General features: G+C 38.2%; 1 protein-coding gene across 6 annotated transcripts in view; it reads left to right on the top strand.

The window, feature by feature from the left end:
* The window catches only part of ACSL1 (acyl-CoA synthetase long chain family member 1), a 307,660-nt gene that overhangs the window by 59,497 nt on the left and 225,816 nt on the right, over positions 1-22,347 (top strand). For all 6 annotated transcript variants that reach the window (XR_008400727.1, XM_053703880.1, XM_053703877.1 and 3 more), the window contains one exon: positions 15,850-16,065. Coding sequence is in view for 5 of the 6 variants with exons in the window: in XM_053703880.1 (XP_053559855.1) it covers positions 15,871-16,065 (195 nt within the window). In the remaining variant the exon portion in view is untranslated. The remainder of the gene's footprint in view (positions 1-15,849; positions 16,066-22,347) is intronic.

Raw genomic sequence — 22,347 nt, 5'->3', positions numbered from 1 at the left:
GGGCATATTTACTAGCTGGGCTTTAGGGTGATCGCCTCGCCTTCCTACTCGTTGACACACATCGCAGGTGTTACAGTAAGTTCTAACGTCAGCGTGCACCCCTGGCCAAAAGAACGTGTGAGTAATGCGGTGTAGGGTACGGGTAACGGCTAGGTGGCCTGCTAAGGGGATGTCGTGGCCTATTTTGAGGATTTCTTGACGGTATTTGTGGGGCACTACCAGCTGTCGCCTACGCTGTCCCCTTTTCTCTGTCCAGCGGTATAGTTTCCCTTTTTCCCATAAGAATGTTTCGTTATCTGCCCCGCCCCCTCCGGTCTCTGCTCGTTCCCGGTACTTTTGTAAGGTCGGGTCAGTCTTAGACTCTGCCTCGAAAGCATCTGGGGTGTCCCAGGGTATGGGGCCTAACCTGTCAGGCAAGGTCGGGGTAGGTCTTACCTGTGTCTCCCGCACTGGTGAGAGCTCTCGCTCCGTCCGGGCTTGGGCCCGTGTAGTCACTGGGTCCGCCTCGTTGTTGCATACTGGAGCATAGGCAGAAGTCATGGGGCCCAAATCGTTGCCCAGTAGTACTTCGGCAGGTAAATTATCCATTAGGCCCACGTTCACAGCCCCCTTTCCCGCTCCCCAATCAAGATGCACTTTAGCTGTTGGAATTTTGTACACATCCCCCCCCGCCACTCTAACGGCCACAGTCTGTCCGGATCGCTTGTGCTCTGGCACCAAATGACTCTGTACCAGCGTGATAGTAGCCCCTGTGTCTCGCAATCCCTCGGTAGATCGCCCCTCGAGCCATACCCTCTGCCGATGGTGCTGGCGGTTATCTGAGGCAGCATATACAGGGTCTGCCTCGTGAAGTGGCCCCACATATCCCTCCATAGGGGCCTCTTGGTTAACACAGAGGGCCCGGGCCGGACGATAGGACCCAGAGGGGTAATTGTAATTCCTGGGTGTCTGGTGCGTATTAAGGGGGCAGCTAGCCATGAAATGCCCTGGTTGCTTGCATCGGTGGCAAGTCGGTCTGGGACGCTCAGAGCTGTTATTGGGTGGTCCTGAGTGTCGGACGGGCCCTGTGGGCACCGGGGCTCGGAATTCAGCACGAGGGGGTGCACGGTAAACCTCTCTGGGTTCGACCCGTGCTGGAGCTCGGTAGTTCATGGGTTCGTGAAGACGGGAGTCATAATGTTCATCGGCCAATTTGGCTGCTTCTTCTAAGGTAGAAGGCCGCCTGTCTCGCAGCCATTCCTTCCCTTGCTGTTCCATGCCATTATAAAAATCTTCTAAGAGAAACAATTGTAAAATTTCCTCCCCAGTCACCGCTTTACTTCCGCTCAGCCAGTGTTTTGCCGCTCTCCGCATTCGGTGCGCCCATTCCATATGGGTATCGTTAGGCTTCTTTTCCGTGCCCCGAAACTGTCGGCGATACGTGTCCGGAGTTACAGCGTACCGTCGCAACAGTGTCTCCTTAACTAGCTCATACTGTGTCACTTCCTCAGCACCCAGAGTACGAAAGGCTTCCAGGGCTCGCCCGGATAGTTTCCCAGACAATATCGTGGGCCACTCTCTGTTGGGAATCTGGTGCAGGACACATTGCCTTTCGAAGTCCGCCAAATATTCATCAATCCCTGTCTCGCTCTCTAGGAAGGGTCGAAATGCCGCATAGGGTATCTTGGGCCTCCCAGCATTTTCGACAGGGATGATTACCTGCGGGGCTTCAGCATTGCGGTGTGCGTTCGCTAGGTTGAGTTCGTGGGCTCGAGTCTCTCGTATATCCTCGTCCGCCTCCGCCATCAACTGCTGTACCAATTCCATGGAGGGGTTCGGCCCGTATAATGAGAGCCTTTCCCGAACAATCCTGGTTTTTTCGTCACTAATCGTGGTCGGTGTTTCCGCCATTGTGAAGCTCTGATCCAGTTCGGTCAATTCTGCGATCAGCTCTCTCCTCGGCCGGTTGCTGGCGTACCCCCCTCTGCTTTCAAGTAAATCCTTTAGGGTTGTACGCTTCAATTTTTCGTAAGCGCTCTCCATCCGTTCTGTACCTCTCCTAGAAAATCCAGGAAAATCCCGCCGCTGCCGCCAAATGTTACGGTTACCCTTAGTCTCGCTGAGAGATGGACCGCTTAGTAGCCTGGATCCCTATTGCTAAAGAGGGGAGAAGCTGCTTTCCATAGTATTCTATATGAGTCTCGCAAATATAGAATAATCTCCCTTAGCTGCAGTACAGCTAGGATACCCTTCTGCCCACAAAAACGAGTCAACGCTGCGATTGAGGGTCAAACAAGAACTCAGGACTGGGATGCCCAGCCTGCTTTTTATTAAGGTTACATGCACACAGGGCACTCCCAGGGGGAGAGGGGGGGAAGCACAAAATCCCCCATCACACATTTAGATAGAGAGCACTGTCCTTTGACAGGCCACAATAGGATTACAGTACTTAAGATAACAAGTTTACAAGTTCATCTTATCAATTAGCAGTCTGGCTCCAGAGGTGATTAGACAATGGGATTTGTTATCACTAAACTTAGAGCTGAGGCCAGCAAACGTGTAATTAGACAATAGTTTCTAAAAGCTGAAAAAAGAGTTAACTCTTTATGAAATGATACTTGTTACGGTTTTCTTGGAGCCCTTCTTAGGCGCTGGTTCAGGCATTGCTGCTGGGAAATAAGCTCTTCACAACAAAATAACTAATGCTTCTGTAACAGAACCGACTATCTAGATTCTTAAGTTCACTCCCAGACAGTCCAATTAGACTGACCATGGAGCAAGCTTTGCTTCATGTCAGACTTCAAGAATTTAACAAATACATTAATCTGTTTATCAGAATCACTTGTACAGCTACAAGGATCTGCATAGCCCGTCACTGGAAAGAGGGTGCTCCCTCCTGGGAAGAAATCCAACTTAAAATTAAATTTTATTAAAATATGTCAGAGCAGGCAGCTTTCCTCCTAAACACCCAAGAGACTTTCCAGAAAGTATGGTATTACTGGATATTAAATAACGTGTCCTAACACACTAGCCCATTATGTTAGGACTCCCCACACAGATAGAATTACTCTCTAGATAAACAGGGCCCCCAAACAAGATAGTCACAACAAAGTTCACTAGGAGACAAAATAACCCCACTTACAATAAAGGTCCTCTTTATCTACACAAATTGGAGCGGAATGGTCAGGAGATATTCCCTTACACACACCCCACCTTTCTCTCTCCCCCTGTCTCACTCTATTTTTCCTTTACTCTCTAACACTTTATTTCATTAACTTTGGTAACAGGTAATAGAAAGGGGCCTATAGTGTCCAAAAGAACACAATATAATTCTTCATCTTATTCAAATAAGAGATTTCTTGTCATAGGACTATCGGTCCACAATGTATGCTACCACTTCAATATTTCATGTTAGAGCGGCCCTAATAGTTTAGATGTAGTAATCGAACGACTCATTGTTATGTATATTGCATTATTTCAATTACTATGTAACATAAGAAAACCAAGATTTTTGTTTTCTTGATCTGTTTTTTTTCATATATATTTCTTTTTTCCTGTTGTTATTTTACCTTTCACTACAAAATTAATAAAGAATACTTTATCATAAAATAATGATTGCAAAAGAAAAAATTATAATGTGGCGTATGTCACATATAAAATATGATATCAAATAAGTCATTTGAAGAGTCTTTAAAAAGTCCCAACTGCAATAACACTTTTCACCTCGGATACCAAAATATCCTAATAGAAGTGGGCTTTCTCCCAGCGATATTGATGATGCACCAACTTTCAGGCTGCAGTCTCCCTTCCTCCACTGCAGGGTAGTAAATATGCAAACAGAAGAGAGGCGCCCAAATGTGTGTATCTGTGATGGATAATAACGATGGCAGCAAAAATCTTTGTACAGGGTACTCATAATTTTACAGAGCACACCTATGTGCTTGTAGACGCAGGCTGGTTATTAGAGCTAACCAGCTGGCTCCCTCCTGTCTCAGCTTTCTTCAATACAGATGCATGGTAGTGATGAACTCACCAAGTAAGGATCAAAGCTACAAAGTAAAAACAAAGTTTTTTTTTTTTATTACTGTAACAAGCAGCTTGAATAAAAATACAATCCTTCAGGTGAGCATATGGCAATATGCTACACGTTTCTCGGCTCTAACGGCCATTTCATCAGGCATATTTGACAACAAACATTGCTCGGCTTATATTGCCGTTAACTGCCATACATCAAAATGTCATAGGACACTCCCTGAGAGGGAGTGTGTGTCTTAACCAATCAGCATCTGCTAAAACCGGGGGGGGGGGTTCAAATTTGCCGCTAAACTGAATTCCTTATTAACCATTGAGTCGCTCACAACCGGAGCTGCGAGCCTATGCTGATCCTTAGAAACCCAGAGTGAGTCAGGTGTCATACTAATGACGATACTCAGTACATAGTACAGATATATATTATTATCACTTGGATTGATGTGAACAAATCATTACGTTATTGGGCTCATAAATCCTATGCTGCTAAAAAATAAATATTCATATGTGACACTAAAATAACTGATTCCTATACAATTATTTAATTTAAAAACTTACTTCCTGCGCCAGAAATATATCATCACTTAAATAGATGTAAACAAATCCTCACGTTATTGGACTCCTAAAACCTATACTGCAAATGAATAATTAATTATTCATATGTGACCCTAAGATAACTAACTGATTCCTATACATTATTTAAAAACTGAATTCCTGCGCCAGTGGTGATCTATGAGATAAAATGTTGTGATCCTTTATATATTACAACAATCCTCATCTGATGCGTATTTTTAACCCGATGTTCGTGTTATTACACTTACCGGGTATTTGTGAGACCATATAAAACCATAGCTTAAAATTTAAAGAGATATATAATTCCATTTGTATACATATAACCATTACCTATTTGATACATTAAATGATACATTAGCAGATACAATAAATATACAAAAGTGCATCAACAATTTCCCACATATCTAAACAGATATTAAACTTGATGTGCTTTGAATATGAAACAAAACGATGTTTATAAATAGAGATAATCGAATTACATGTGGTACATATTTCTTATTTTATAAGGTGTAACCCATAAAAAATCTAAATAATCTATATTATAACCATATAAAAAAGGTGTTAAAGTACGATATACTATAACCTAAGAATGATAGTACGATTTATTTCTATATATATATGTGTGTGTGTAAACTCTCTAAGTGAACTATATTCGTGACAATTAATATACTCCCAAAATCTAACTAATTGTGTAAAAATATATGTATATGAAATTGATACTGATTGCAAATATAACTAAAAATGGTGTTGTTAAATTCAGTGTTAACCCTAATATTGCGTCTATTATTTGTACACTATAAAAAGAATTAAATAAATATTAAGACTATACTGACTATTGGTGCCATAAATATAATAAATACTATTGTGCATATAATATATCGTATAATTGATAATGTAGTTTATATAAACTAAAAATGCTTGTAAATTAATAGAATTCAGCTGTACTGATAATAGCGTGTTATTATTTTTTTTTTTTTTATCACTGATAGTTTATCAACTAAATCTTAGAACAACCTGTGGTCATGTGAAATCCTAATGGTACCAGTATCCTGTTGTGTTGATAAAATATCTAAATTTGATATGATTTTTAAAATTGAATATGTACTATACTAATAATTAATTGTTATTGAAAGAAACGAATATGTACTATACTAATAATTAATTGTTATTGAAAGAAACCTCAAGTGTTCATTTAATAAACTATAAGTGGTGATGATCTGTGATATGACGACATCCTAATAATGTCAGTGTCTATGTGGTGATTTCCCTAACTTAGTGATGTATTGTAAGCCTATCTCCATATCTAAAAGGTGTAAGGGCCAATAATATATGTGTATATAGTGTATATCCCTTCTGTTTAACCATATGTATAAATAAACAAATCCTCAAAGGATTAAATTCCATATAATGTGATATGTGTCTAGTTAAAATGCTGCAGAATCAATAACTTCATTAAGCCCAGTAGGGAACAGGGTACCAAATTTGTATATCCAAAATGTTTCACGTTGGCGCAACTTTGTAAATCTGTTATATTTGTTAGACCCTGGAATGCTTTCTATTGGTGTGATGGTGAATGGACATTTTTCCCCTTTATGTTCATGGGAATAGTGTCTAGACTGCTTTCTGATGTTGCGAAAATGTTTGCTCCACCTTGTGCGTATATTTCGTGTCGTGCGTCCCAAATACTGCAAACCACACTTGCAGGACAGCACATAAATCACAAAAGAGGAGCTGCAATTTAAGTATTCTCCAATCTGAAATGTTTCTCCAATGGTATAAGAATGAATACTTTTGGCATCATGTGTTATAAATTTGCACATAAAACATCTTGTTTTCCCACATCTAAAAGTGCCTTTGCGACTTTTACTTTTATTCAGGGATGTGTTTGCGATTGTTTTTTTTTAAACCACCACTTTACTGGGAGCCAGGGTCTGTTTTATGGTGGGTGCCCTTCTAAAAACAATATTGAGTGAGGCATTTAAATTCTTCTTTAATATTGGATCTTTAAGTAAAATGGGCCAATGTTTCTGCAGTACTTTTTTGATAGATTTGTGGTTCGAATTATATTGAGTTACAAAACAAGGTTGATTCATGTTACTGTTGGTCTGTCCAATTTCTATTTTATCTGACTTCTTTTTAGTTTGGAGCAAAGAAGATCTATCAATGGTACATGCTTTTTTTATAGCCATTGGTGATTTATTTCTAAAGGATATCCTTTCTCCTTGAACCTTTCTATTAAAATACCAGATTGTTCATGAAATTTTTCTTCCAGAATACAATTTCTTTTTATTCTTCAGAATTGACTGAATGGTATAGTCTTCCATTGTCTGTGGTGATTACTTGTATAATGTAGGAAGTTATTGCAGTCAACTGTTTTGAAATATGTTGATGTACAAATATTAAAATCTTTATCTCTAGTTAAAATTAAGTCTAGAAATTCTATAGTCTATTTGTATGTTGGAAGTGAAATGAATGCCCATTGAGTTGTCATTAAGAAAAAGAACAAATGCTTGGCCTCTTGTGTACCTTTAAAAATAAATAACAAGCCAGTATCATATACATATAGTTTTACACAAATAGATTTTGGGAGTATATTAATTGTCACGAATATAGTTCACTTATAGAGTGTGTGTGTGTATGTATATATATATATATATATAATTATTATTAGTACGATTTTTTTCTATCTATCATTCTTAGGTTATAGTATATTGTACTTTAACACATTTTTTTATATGGTTATAATATAGATTATTTAGATTTTTTTATGGGTTACACCTTATAAGATAAGAAATATGTACCACATGTAATTCGATTATCTCTATTTATAAACATCGTTTGGTTTCATATTCAAAGCACATCAAGTTTAATATCTGTTTAGATATGTGGGAGATTGTTGTTGCACTTTTGTATATTTATTGTATCTGCTAATGTATCGTTTAATGTATCAAATAGGTAATGGTTATATGTATACAAATGGAATTATATATATCTCTTTAAATTTTAAGCTATGGTTTTATATGGTCTCACAAATGCCCGGTAAGTGTAATAACACTAACCTTGTGTTAAAAATACGCATCAGATGAGGATTGTTGTAATATATAAAGGATCACAACATTTTATCTCATAGATCACCACTCTGGGTTTCTAAGGATCAGCATAGGCTCGTAGCTCCGGTTGTGAGCGACTCAATAGTTAATAAGTAATTCAGTTTAGCGGCAAATTTGAACACCCCCCCCCCCCCCCGGGCTTTAGCAGATGCTGATTGGTTAAGACACACACTCCCTCTCAGGGAGTGTCCTATGACATTTTGATGTATGGTAGTTAACGGCAATATAAGCCGAGCAATGTTTGTTGTCAAATATGCGTAATGTTCATTTAGTAGCTCAGAAATAGTTTCTTCATATCCTTGTAAATCGGTATCCATCTCCAACAGTGTGTGTAGTCAAATAGGACTACTCGTAACCCAGATTTCTGGGGGGGAATGTGCGGCAGCTTAAAACCTTGCGGCCTGTCAGATAGGGTTGCTTCATACTCCACAGAGGTCTTTTAGAGATATAGCTACTAAAGTATCACAAGTATCCTTTAGGAACCTAAAAAGGCTCATATAATCTAGATGTATATCAGGAGCTTCCCCAAGATGCGTCCTGCCGGATCAGCTCGTCGCCCCCCCCCCCCCCCCCTTACATTGGGTTCTGCAGATCTTTGCATATCTTCACAATGAAGAGGATTTAAAATTAGTTCTGAGTTCTAAGTCCAGGTTTCTGAATTTTACTTTTAATTTTCAAAATTGGTTGTTTTTTTGTGTTACATAATTAGCTGTATAGATCAGGGCTTCATCAACAGCTTAAAGATCTTCAGAGCTGGATGCTCTTATTTACCAAATTTGAATTCATACACTAATTCTGAATTCGGACTATATTATTAACATAGGGCTAGGTATAAGGAACAATCTGTTAAACAATTGCATAAGGCACCTGCTTGATCTTATTTGCATATGTTTCAACAACTGAATATTTTGTTGTATAAATGCCTTCTCGTTGGTACTGACCCACCAGTTCCTCATATCAAGAGTTTGAGTGAACAAGATATATTTAAAGGGACATAAAAGTGCAATAAGAAAATACTCTAATTTGTTAGCATATTCTTATTGTACTATTGCTTTATTAGAACGGTGGTTAACCACATTAAAGGGCAGAGCAGAAATGCTCTACTTGTCCAGAGCTGAGCACAGCCAGCAAGCCAAGAACAAGAGGCATATCTGCATAGCCACCAATCACCAGCCATATTCGGCTTTGGAAAAAAGATGCATTGGTGCTCTGGAGTTGACACTTGGGGGTAGATTTAACAAGTAGTGGATGCTGCTATCTACCCCCATAGTTTCCAGCTCACTGGAAACATAAGTTTTAGGTGTCGGACTGCAATCATCCCGATCATACGATTGGGAGGATTGACACCTACTAGCGGACAATATAAATGCTTGTGCAATGTTAAATGCCGACAGCGTATGCTGTCGGCATTTAGCGATGTCAGGTGGACATGATTTGCTACATAGAATCATGTCCACCCGAAATAATGATAAATTTGCCCCTTAGCCTTTACCTACAAAGGATAGTGTATACTGTATGCAAGCAACAGTGCAAAACTCAAATGCTGTAACGCACACTCACACATACACCCGAAAATGGACTGTGCTCTCAAACTGGACCAGGTATGCATCCTATGTCACTGTTAAACTCACAGCCCTGAATACTCCCAGCAACTCAGGCCTGGGTGCAAAGGCCGTAGGGAAAATTACAAAACAAAATTATCAACACAAAGTCTGGCACACTCTTGCACACAACAAGATTAAAAGCAAAAATGGAAGAGTTAGTTACAGCGTTTGGCCAAAACGGGCCCAGAACCATGTCAAGGTCTCTTCCTCCCTGGGCTCCTACCTACAGCCACACAATGCATGATTGCAGTCAAACAGACACACACAAGGGTGCACAGGCCATATGGCATTTCCCTAGACATACAAAAAATACTACCCTCTATATATTTATAAATGCATACCCAGACTCGTCTTTTATACCCCCATGCTTGTTTCCTGAAGCCATATTCAGGAATGGTCTCTTATCTCCATTATTTAGCCTATCCAACTAGGTGCTAAAGACTTTTAAAGTAATTTCAGTATATACATATAATATATTCAGAGACATGAAACCTTTTTTCCCTTCAGGATTCAGATAGAGCATACTGTTTTAAAGCAACTTTCCAAATAGGTTTTTATTTTTTTGTAATATGCTTTGTTGAAAATCGGGGTGGATTTGATTTAAATTACTAGTCCGTAAAATATATATATATATATATTTTTTTTTTTATAAATCATGGTTTTCATTTTAAGAATAACAACTTGTTTTTTTCTGGTTATATCCGAACATTACTGATTTGGTTATATATCATTAGATATCCTTGTGCAGTTCTATTCCACTCCAACAATGTTCTATTCAGTGAGCTTCTTGAAGCTTATTATGGTGATTCTGTGCACAGAGATTTGTAGGGGAGCAATGGCATTACAAGGACGGTAAAGTCAAAATTAAACTTTTATGATTCAGAAAGAATAATTTTTTAACAATGTTCCAATTTTTTACTTCTGTTTAACTTGCTTTGTCCTCTTTCTTGGTATCCATTGTTAAAAAACGCAAATAGGTAGGTAGGCTCATAAGCAATCCACTGCTGTGAGCTAGCTGCTTGTCACTGTCTCACCCATCGTGTTCAGCTAGGCCCCAGTAGAGAATTGCTCTCCAACCAAGGATACCAAGAGAATTAAGTAAATCTGAAAACTGTATGCTCTGAAACCCCGGGGTTTTTTTGTTGTGTTTTGTTGTCCGTTTTTAAAGGCACAGTATATTTTTAAAATAGTTTTTCCCCTAATGACTTGTTATACCAGCTGCAGTGTATAAAACATGGGAAATTGCATTTTCAGGTTTATTTGTGTATATGAAATAGCTGTTTTTGTGCTTTGAAACCACAGCCTATTACAATGGGTTGAGCTTGCAGGTAAAATCAGATCTTATGTTATAACTTTGTGTACACACATATAATTAGAGAGAACAATGGAAAATATTGTATTTATCTTTTCTACCCCCCACCAGGAGGTTAATTTTATTTTGGTGGTTGTGTTTACCATAGCCTGGCAATAGCCTTAACTTTTAAAGGGACATAATACTCAAATGCTGAATCAGGGCTCGACAAACCCAGGAGCCTGGTAGCCACTGGCTCCTAGAATTTTACCCCTAGCTCCTAACTTTTTGGGTTATTCTCCATATGTCTATATACAAATGCAACGGTCTGGCTCCTAAATTTTCTTACTGGCTCCTAATTTTTAAACACATTTGTCAAGAACTGTCAGCTAAATCACTTGAAACTGATGCAGTATAACAGTAAAAAGCTGAAAGGAAAATATCACCTGAGCATCTCTATGTAAAAGCAAAATGAAGAAATGAACAGCAGCCAATCAGCATCAACAGTGCTGAGGTCATGACTTCTTTTACTGTGATCTTGTGAGATTTCACTTAACTCTCATGAGAATTCATAGTAAACTTCCTTAAACTGAATAGGGAAATAAGATGAGTGTGCACGAAAGCTCACTCCCTTAGCTGTCCCGGGACAGACATACTGATTTGCTGCTTAGAAGTCCTTTACAATGGGATGTGGCTACTGAGGAATTTTTGAGGTAAAATATCTTTTTTTTTTTTTTTTTTTTTTTTTTTATATAGAGATGTTCAGGTGATATTTTCTAGTCCGCTTTTTACAGCTATGCTGCATCACTTTCAAGTGTTTCAACATGTGGGTATCATGGCCCTTTAAGTATAGAAACTTTCAGTATAGGTGGGAATACCAGAGGCTATTATAGCGATTTCAAATTCTGACATAAGAGTAAACAAGCTTTTAATACAGTTTAATACATTTCAACAGGATCATTAGGAACAAATTAAAGGGAAATTTTGAGTAAACTGTCCCTTTAAGGTCTATTTTCAACTCTGTTTATATTATAACATTTTTGCTGTGCAGAAGGGACGTTATTTCTACAAACACAAATTCAGTTTTGAGAACTACAAAACCAATATGTTATAATATCTTCAAAATGGAAAAATTGCCGAAAATAATCTTACAGAAACCTCTGAGAGCAGGACATTGTGAATAGATTAATGGAATTAAGTGACAAAAAAATAATTCAATATTACAGTCATGAATATACACTTATCTCCTAGTATGGTCCACAGTTTACACATACAAAGTAGCTGGTTAACAGCAAAAGGTCATTTTAAATGTGGTAAACCTAATTGTAAAGCATGTGGACATACTTTGATATCTAAGCATTTCCAATCTTGTGCTACACAGAGAATCTACAATGTAGATCATTTCTCAAATTGTAGAACTAAATATGTGATCGATTTGGTCACATGTCAGGCCTGTAACCTTCAATACGTAGGAATGACGACCAGAGAGGTCAGTATCAGGATTAGGCAACACCTTAACGACATTCTTCAATCACTCCATGTTCAGCTTTAGCAGAACATTTCATAGGGAAACATGACTGATGTTCAAACTTTCAAATGGCTTTTTATAGATCATATTCGCCGACCACTCATTCCAGGATTCTATTATGTTCACATGTTTCCATGAACTTTTACTGCCACTGGTGGGGAATATATGTTTGGTAAAAACAGTGATGTGTTTTTTGTGTCAGGTGCCCCCATGAGACTAGTGGACGGATTGAGAGGAGTTTATTTAAAAGGTATAAAGGTAGTTTTCTGTTTTTCCTTTCCCTCACGGTTTTATTTTTCCTACTTTCTCTTGTGAGCGCCTGATTTAACACAAGATATCACGTGTTATAATACCAATAACCTATTTTGAGATTTTTTTTCCCATTTTGGTTCCCTACTATAACAGTATTAGTTCCTTAATTAAAGGTTGTTATCTTTAACATGGGGCCATTTTTACATTACTGACTCCTTTGCCCAGACAAGCACTTCTAGCATGCTGATATTGTACTATTGTTTATATATTGGCTGTGCATGTTTTTGTCTTTGACTGTGTATTTTTCCCTGTTGCATATAAATAGCATGCTAAGTGTTAATGATCAGGGGGAGGTTACTTTACTTCCCAATTGATCATCCAATTAATTGATCACCCAATCAGCTACACCCTGAGGGTATATACATGTTTAGTAGCATTATGTTTCTAGGTCACAGATGAAGGCGTGAGCCGAAATGCGTCCGACCCCCCCCCCCCCCCACTCTACATGTAGTATTTTTTATCACCATGTTTTTATCTTCCATGCAATAATAAAAGCTTTTTCCTTGTTTCTACCCGTGATCCGCTTTTTTGGTGCTTTCTATGAATATACAGCATCTATTTTCAGGATCAATAACCTTTAGGTTATCATTTATCTTAAATAGAAACTATCATTTTTATTTTTTTTATTTATTTTTTGACGACAATGACGTACAGGGTACGTCCAACAAAAAAAAACTGTCGTTAACAACCAAGGACGTACCCTGTACGTCAGGGTTTCCAAGCGGTGGAAGCGATCCTGATCGCTTCCAGCCGCTTTCATGTGATTGCAGAAAATTTTTTAGCCGTCCGATGCAGAGAGAGCCACTCTGTAGACCTCTCTGCATCGGCCATCGATGGTCACGATCGTTGGTGGTGGGGGGGCAGGATTGCGTGCGGGAGCGGGTGGGAATGCTACACTATGGCACAATTTCTTAGATAAAAATTGCCCCCTCCTCTCTCCCACCTTATCTAAGGGATCTGGAAGGGGGTCCCCCACCCCCTTCCAGATCCCTTAGATAAAAACTATTATTGGTTATTGAGGGAGGGGCAGCTACACTACAGAAACATATTTAAAATTATATATATTTTTCTTTCATGTAATTAGCAAGAGTCCATAAGCTAGTGACGTATGGGATATACATTCCTACCAGGAGGGGCAAAGTTTCCCAAACCTCAAAATGCCTATAAATACACCCCTCGCCACACCCACAAATCAGTTTTACAAACTTTGCCTCCTATGGAGATGGTGAAGTAAGTTTGTGCTAGATTCTACGTTGATATGCGCTCCGCAGCAGGTTGGAGCCCGGTTTTCCTCTCGGCGTGCAGTGAATGTCAGAGGGATGTGAGGAGAGTATTGCCTATTTGAATTCAATGATCTCCTTCTACGGGGTCTATTTCATAGGTTCTCTGTTATTGGTCGTAGAGATTAATCTCTTACCTCCCTTTTCAGATCGACGATATACTCTTTTATATATACCATTACCTCTACTGATTCTCGTTTCAGTACTAGTTTGGCTTTCTACTACATGTAGATGAGTGTCCTGGGGTAAGTTGTGAATTCTAACAACATTAGCAGAGAAATTGTGGTTCCTTCATTATGTCCTAATCCTAAGAATTCTAAGGAGAGATCATTGCATTCTTTGGATGTAGTTAGAGCTTTGAAATATTATGATGAAGCTACTAAGAATTTCCGAAAGACTTCTAGTCTATTTGTTATATTTTCCGGTTCTAGGAAAGGTCAGAAGGCCTCTGCCTTTTCTTTGGCATCTTGGTTGAAATCTTTAATTCATCATGCTTATGTCGAGTCGGGTAAAACTCCGCCTCAAAGGATTACAGCTCATTCTACTAGGTCAGTTTCTACTTCCTGGGTGTTTAGGAATGAAGCTTCGGTTGATCAGATTTGCAAAGCAGCAACTTGGTCTTCTTTGCATACTTTTACTAAATTCTACCATTTTGATGTGTTTTCTTCTTCTGAAGCAGTTTTTGGTAGAAAAGTACTTCAGGCAGCTGTTTCAGTTTGATTCTTCTGCTTATAATTTTCAGTTTTTTTCATTATAAGATTTAAACTTTATTTTGGGTGTGGATTATTTTCAGCGGAATTGGCTGTCTTTATTTTATCCCTCCCTCTCTAGTGACTCTTGCGTGGAAGATCCACATCTTGGGTAGTCATTATCCCATACGTCACTAGCTCATGGACTCTTGCTAATTACATGAAAGAAAACCATAATTTATGTAAGAACTTACCTGATAAATTAATTTCTTTCATATTAGCAAGAGTCCATGAGGCCCACCCTTTTTGTGGTGGTTATGATTTTTTTTTGTATAAAGCACAATTATTCCAATTCCTTATTTTGATGCTTTCGCTCCTTTCTTATCACCCCACTTCTTGGCTATTCGTTAAACTGAATTGTGGGTGTGGTGAGGGGTGTATTTATAGGCATTTTGAGGTTTGGGAAACTTTGCCCCTCCTGGTAGGAATGTATATCCCATACGTCAGTAGCTCATGGACTCTTGCTAATATGAAAGAAATGAATTTATCAGGTAAGTTCTTACATAAATTATGTTTTTTTAAGAAAAAAAAATATTTTTAAATAAATAAAAAAAAAACATTGGATTTTTAGCCACATTTTTGAAAATCTTACCTAGGTAGGCTCAGGAGCTGGGAGCTAGCTGCTGAATTGTGGGTGTATATATACCTCTTGTCATTGGATTAGTGATGTGCTCAGCTAGCTTCCAGTATTGCATTGAAGCTCATCCAACAAAGGATACCAAGAGAATGAAGCAAAATTGATAACTGAAGTACATTGGAAAGTTGTTTAAAAATGTATTTTTATTTTTTTTAAGCACTGCATTGTTAAAGGTCTGCAAACAAAATAATAACGTTCATTTAAATTGTTTTGTATTTTTGGGGCATACGTGAAAAGTGTGTGTATTTCTTTATTTCTTTATTTCTTTATTATTTATTATTATTATTTTTTTTTTTTTTTTTTGCAGCGCCCAGTTAGAGAATGATAGATATAGATATATACATACTGTGCCCCCCCCCCACAACGTCTGGCTCCTAAATTTTACACCGATTTGTCTACCTCCGATATATACTAATACAACAACCCCTGTGTAACATGTCAGAATTTGCATTTTGAATGTGCTATCCAGTCTTAGACGGCAGTGGAGAAACCCTTTGATTTTCAAATTATAGGAAAATTTAGGCAAAATAAATTACATTATTGCAAAGTGTTTTTTCTCTGTTTAGGAGTGTGATGCAACAGGTATACTGTGAAGTTATATGTAGAGGGGCAGAGTGAATACTTTACCACAATGTATATACAAACTGTTGTAGAAAAAAAAAACAAGGCTTGTTATATAATTTACACACCAATAGACTTTTGGCAAGGAAACAAAATATTAACATTGTACTCTCCCGTCCTGTGTCCCCTCCCACAGGTTTAAAGAGAATCTGTCACAATGCAGGCACATGAGTTATTTAGAAACCTGAGGATTCCTGAGCTAGGAGACGTTCGTGAATATGTGCGGACTCTTCCTACTAACACGTTGATGGGCTTTGGGGCGTTTGCTGCTCTGACAACTTATTGGTACGCTACAAGACCCAAGGCTCTGAAAGCTCCTTGTGATCTGGCAATGCAGTCTGTGCAAGTACAGGTGAGCTTTTCACTTCATATTCTGGCTGTATTTGTATGTTAGTAATGTGTTTACGGTTACACAGAGCCTTGAATGGAAAAAGACTGGATGATCTGTGAATACTTTATAAAAACGTGACTGACTAGTCTTTAACATTATTTTGTATTCCTAAAGTACAAAGGATTTATTCATTTTTTGTGGAGGGGAGTTATAGACTTAACATAAATAAATTAGAATTTTGTCGGTTTACTACATTTGTGTGATTTTAGTTATGTTTCTGCATTTAAATTATTGTATAAAATGTTTATTTTGATGTGCAACATACTGCAAAGAGGAGACAGCAGCTGAGCACAAGTGTGGTGTTCCAGGCCATAGAGTAATGAAATTGTGTAGTGAGTTGCTCTGCTATTATGCATTGTGTAAACATCAGCTGTTTGATGTTTGAACTTCTTATAAAATGTTTATTTGCAGTTTTGTTTATGCAGCCAAACGCAGTATTGTAGGCTACCTATTAAAGCTTTCACTAATATTTATGCATACTATATGTTAAAAGGGAAGTTTGCTAACTAGGCAGCTTGATAAGGACATTTTAAAAGCAAAATTCTGTTTCAGAAAAAAGTCACTTGTAAAGTACAGGCACTGTGTGAGTTATAGATATGGGGGAATGTGTTTTTAAAAAGTCTCAAAGTAAGAGCCTTTTGTGTATTGACCTATTTGCCTACAGCAGTGTTTCCCTTTAAGGGAAATTCCTGCTGCACTGTAGATCAGTCACACTGAGTGAAACAATAATTAACCCAAACAAAGAACATTGTTTAAAGGGACGGTCAACACCCAAATTGTTATTATTTAAAAAGCATAAATAATGCCTTTACTTCCTTGGCTTTGCACAACCAACATCGTTATATTAATATACTTTATAACATTTAAATCTCTACATTTCTGCCTCTTTCTAAGCCACTAAAGACAGCCTCTTATTACATGTGTTTTTTTATTATTAGCTTTTTGCAACAGTAGACTGCTTATTCATGTGGGCAATATAGATAACATTGTGCTCTTACCCGTGGAGTTGTTGCTAACATTGTACTAATTGGCTAACATGAAAGGCATTAGATAATAGTTATGTGAACAAGGGGCAGTCTGCAGAGGCTTAGATACAAGGTAATCACAGAGGTAAAAAGTATATTAATATAACTATTTGTTATGCAAAACTGGGGAATGGGTAATAAAGGGGTTATCTTTCTTTTTAAACCATAACAATTTTGGAGTTGACTGTCCCTTTTTAAATATGTGAATAAATAAGCAAATAAAAAGATTTTTCTGCCTTGAGGAAAATAGTCCCCTCTTACTGTTTAACATCAGTTTTAAATACATTTACCAAACTCCTTGCTTTATTAAACAGGTTTTTCAGCAAATTGGCTCCCACAGATAATGGGAAATCAAATGTAATGCTATTTCAACTTATTAAAAAGCCACAAATCTATTCCACATCTTTTGGGTTCAGCCTTAATGTTATTCGTTTTATATTTATAATGGAAATTTTAAAGGGACAGTAAAGTCATAATTAGACATTCATGATTTAGACAGAACATTCAATTTTAAACAGCTTTCCAATTTACTTCTATTATTACATTTGCTTCCTTCTCTTGTTATCCTTTGCTGAAAGGTTTATCTAAGTAAGCTCAGGAGCAGCAAAGAACCTAGGTTCTAGCTATTGATTGGTGGCTGCATATATATACCGATTGTCATTGGCTCACCCATGTGTTCAGTTAGAAACCAGTAGTGCATTGCTGCTCCTTCAACAATTGATACCAATAGAATGAAGCCAATTTGATAATAGAAGTAAATTGAAAAGTTGTTTATAATTTTATTCTCTATCTGAATCATGAAAGAAAAAATTTGAGTTTCATGTCCCAGATCCTCATGTATCTCATAACACACCAATTAAAAATGAGATGGATTACATTATATATATCTTCAAGTCAAAAAGCACTCTCGCCAAACTGGTCAGGTAGGCACTAGGGTGCAAAATAGAGATAATAAACAGTCAAGAAAAATAGCACTCTGGTTTTGAAATACAAATAGTATATTTACTAGCGTGACGTTTCGAGGTATTCACCCCCTTCCTCAGACTAAATCGAAGTGAAAAGTTTTATATACAGACAAACCCCCTCCCCTAATTAGTGCACCCAATCACAAGCAAAGCCACCTGATTGGTGGTTTGAGACACACCCACAATAAGACTCAGGTGTGTAAATAAAGTACAAAAAATTCATTCAAAAATTAGTGTAAATAATAGCAACATACAAAAAACATACATATGACATTGGTATACAAATATATGGCATCAATCCTTCTTAAATTATATTATATTCCAAGCAGTTCATATTCTATGCATGGAAAAAGAAACCATAAAGACCTTATTATAAATTCAAGAGAAATGCCAACAGTGACCTGTGCAGTGTTCATGCCGTTTTTCATCAGAAGTGAATACTCCGTTTGTGTTAGAAAGAAAATAGTTCTGTCAATATTTCTGTTTATATTGTAGTTTGAGTACCTGCATCAGAGGGGCTGTATAATAGAAATGCATGTATACAGATGGCGTGTTAGGATAACTGTGTGCATAAAGCGCCCCAAGAATGGAATCTAAAAATGGTTTTGTGTATACATACATACATACATACATACATACATACATACATACATACATACATACATACATACATACATAGTGTGTGTATATATAATTTTTTCTTTTTTTTTTTTTTTTCATGGTTTGTAATATGAGTATTAGTGTAATTTGCAGTTGGCTTCACAAACACTTGAAGCAAGTTAGACATCTTTTTGTTAATGACCTTTTTAAGATCAACAATGTCTTAGGCAGGCTTAGAACTTTCCCTGTAGGAGTGACACCTTTTATAAAAACTAGCATCTCTTGCTTTACAGGTTTACCCCCATCCTCTGTGCCATTATATAACAATGTTGCGCTGGATCTTACCAGCCGCCCTAGAGCTAGTTTGCAGGCACGTCAGGTGATCAGATGATGCAGGATGATTGACAACATGAAGATGAAATCTTAGGAAGCACTACTGACACACAAATGTGCTTCTGTATAAATCTGCCAGTCTAGTAACCATTTTACTCTCTGCAGTGGGGAACAGTACATGATGGTGCAAGGACACTGTGTGCTGAATTTGTAGGCACTATAGTAAGGCAGTGATGCACTGAATTGTATTTTAGTGATTCCAGTACAGCAATGCACAAAAATGCTTTCTCTTTGAGAGTTGGAGAAAGTAAGGAGCACAGTATTCATAACTGAAATGTGAATTTTTGTATTTGTTTGAATGGAAGCATTTTTGCAATGTACTTGGATTCGCAAAAATACTTCGCAAAAATACTTCTTGTTGTTACCGATTCAGTTGCACATATACTGTGGGTGCCCTGTGCGCCTGTTCAGACAGTGTGGCATGTATCATGTCAGTAATGACTTAACTTGTATCATACAAGCTACAGCTAAGCAGATGCAGCGTTTAAATACTGGTGCAAGGGGCGCTCATAGAAAATGTGCATATGAATTTGAAACAATTTATTTTACTAGAAACATGTTGGCTAATGCAACTATTGCAGAAATGCTTCTATTTTAACCTGGAAAGCACTTGTGCACATTGTTGACAATTTAATGATGGTAATCTGACTGAGGGTGTTTGACACACACAATGCTAGAGCCTTTACCTATTTTAGGGCAAATACATGGTTTTCATAACCTTTTTAGTATGCCTCACATCAAAACCTAAATATCTGGGGCGGAGCCGGCCAGAGATGGCAATGGCCGCAATTTGACTGAGCTCAGAGACCAATGCTCCGTTAGACTGTTCTATAGAGGAGACATCTCAACCGTCTGCGGCATAAGAGACTGGAAAGCCCATGAAGTGACAGGGAAAGTATTGCTACAGTTTCCTCTGTTAAACGCTGTGCAGTGGCCATGCAACATAGAGACTCACACCGGGCAGAGCAGCACAACAGGCGCCATATTGGAATGGAAGTACATAGAAGCTGAAGAGAATGGCCTGATAATATTTTTTTTTATTTTTTTTATATAGCCTGAGGCCACACAGCGAATACTTGTACAGGAATGTCTATGCGACTACAATGCAGGAGATTCTTCACGAAAGCCTGCTTGATGTGAGTACCGGATAAATACACGCATACCACTATACATAAATATTGTGGCCTAAAACACATCCGTAACAAAAACGGATGTTTGCTGCACAGATATAAAGAATCTCCCAACCGACAGGCAGCACTTCAACCTGAGAAAATAATCCTCAGTGGGACATTGATAAATCAAGCTACGGAGGATAGGGAGAAAGAATGTCTCTAACCCGCATCTTAGCTGAGCTCAGCTCTCGCTTAGATCTCCAACGGGCGGATATTATACATACCCTGAGATCTTTTTCCAGCTGCCCTGTTAGGGTTCATCCCAGTCAAGATATCTCCCAAGAATTACCTGCAGATCTACTTGAAGTGAAACCGGAGCCTAATACTGACCGTGGGTTACTACAGAGGTTGATACACGCTAATCCTGAGATAAATGCTCGAGAGCCAGACTGTGCTTCATCTTCCCCACAGTATCAGCCAGCTGCAGGAGCTGGAGAGAGTATAGAAGACTCGGCAGTCACTGGACACTCACCACCCCCGGAAGAGATAGAAGAGAAAAGCCGGTCGACTAGAATTCTGCTGTGGCTCAAAATAGTTTCTTCCCAGCTCCTGCCCTGTACATTAGTAGTCACGACGGGGAGCCCAGGCCTACCGCATGTGAGATCATTCTGCAAGTGGCTCTCTTTCCATCACCTGCGATGCTGGAGACTTTCAGTCCTGAGACACCCCTACAGACGGGCCGATAGAGTCGGAGTCGGCTAATTGGTAAAGGTTGACTTTATAAGATTCTGTTTTATACGTTCTTCATGACCCAGAATCTTGTTCTACCTTTTCTTCTGTGAATAGCATAAATATGGTAATTTTAGTTGATGACGGCTGATAGCCTGAGAAATACCATTATTTTTGCAGTGTGCTACACTAATTGGCAGGACAGTTGTAATACATTACATAGGTATGCCAGATACGCTGGCCCACTAAACCCAGAAGCATGAGGACTACCCGCTACAAGGGACATATCTGATTCAGGACAATAACTTTTCTGGTCACGTTAAGTGAAGTATGTAAATGCCTATGTCACAGGTCATTAGTCCACTTATATTCATCAGTCTCTTTTATAGTGACCATCCCCTTTGGTTGAGTGAGTTCTCTACTTTAATAAGATGTGGTGACAAAATACTTGAGGTCAGCCTCCTGTACATTATAAATTCTTGGTAGTATGCAGAAATATGCTCAAGCCAGTTTATTGTTCTTTGTTTGATTTTGTAGGTTCACCTTCATTTTATATTTAAGTAAGGATAGACCTACTTGCAATCTACCCCAATTTTAGATATATATATTATACCCCAGTCATAGCCATTTGTAAAATAGCCCATGCTTGACACAGAGCTTATGGTAGGACTCCTTCTCTATACGAGTAGGGAAATCCCCCTATAGCACTATTAATATATGTCTACTCTCACTAGACCCACTCTCATACAAGGATTAAGGATTAGCTTCTATTATACAAGCATTGTGCAAGCTAGAGCTACCAATGAACTTCATTACACTTTATATTAGATATACCGATGTGCCTTCTCCTTGACGTGCTTAAACCCCCTACCTGCAGCTAAGCTCTTGAACACTTTGCGGCTGACTGATGGAAACTTGAGTAACAAATGGCATATTAAGCATAGTGAGCAGGTTCATCCCTGGTTTGCCCCTCAGGCCTTTGAGAATTTAAGAGTCATTACTGGATGGTCCATTCTAATTAGTAACCTACAGGTACTGTTGTTCTCTAACAGTGTTCATAGATGTTAAAAAAGGAGGGAAAAAAATAAAAAAAAATGACACAGGTTTAGGGTATTATGTACTATGATAGGAGATATCTGGTAAGCTTTTAGGTCCCTAATCAACTAAGCTATCCATGTTGTGGTGTCATCTTTGTGCAAGATTTTTGTTTTTGTTTTCGATAATGCGTATATTCCCCACTATATATGAGAGTTATATTGCAAACCTTATTTTATTTATTCTTCTAGAAAATGATTTTCCCTAGGGTGAATTTATGGTTAGTGCAAATTATCTGCTACTGCTTGGCCCCTCTCCTCCCTTTCCCGCCGGTACTGGTTACCTGCGGGTCATACCCCTACTCCTTTTTCCCGCATCGCCTAT

Source organism: Bombina bombina, chromosome 2, assembly GCF_027579735.1.
Source record: "Bombina bombina isolate aBomBom1 chromosome 2, aBomBom1.pri, whole genome shotgun sequence".
In the NCBI taxonomy this organism is placed as follows: Eukaryota; Metazoa; Chordata; class Amphibia; order Anura; family Bombinatoridae; genus Bombina; species Bombina bombina.
This window is presented reverse-complemented; position numbering and strand designations above follow the sequence as displayed.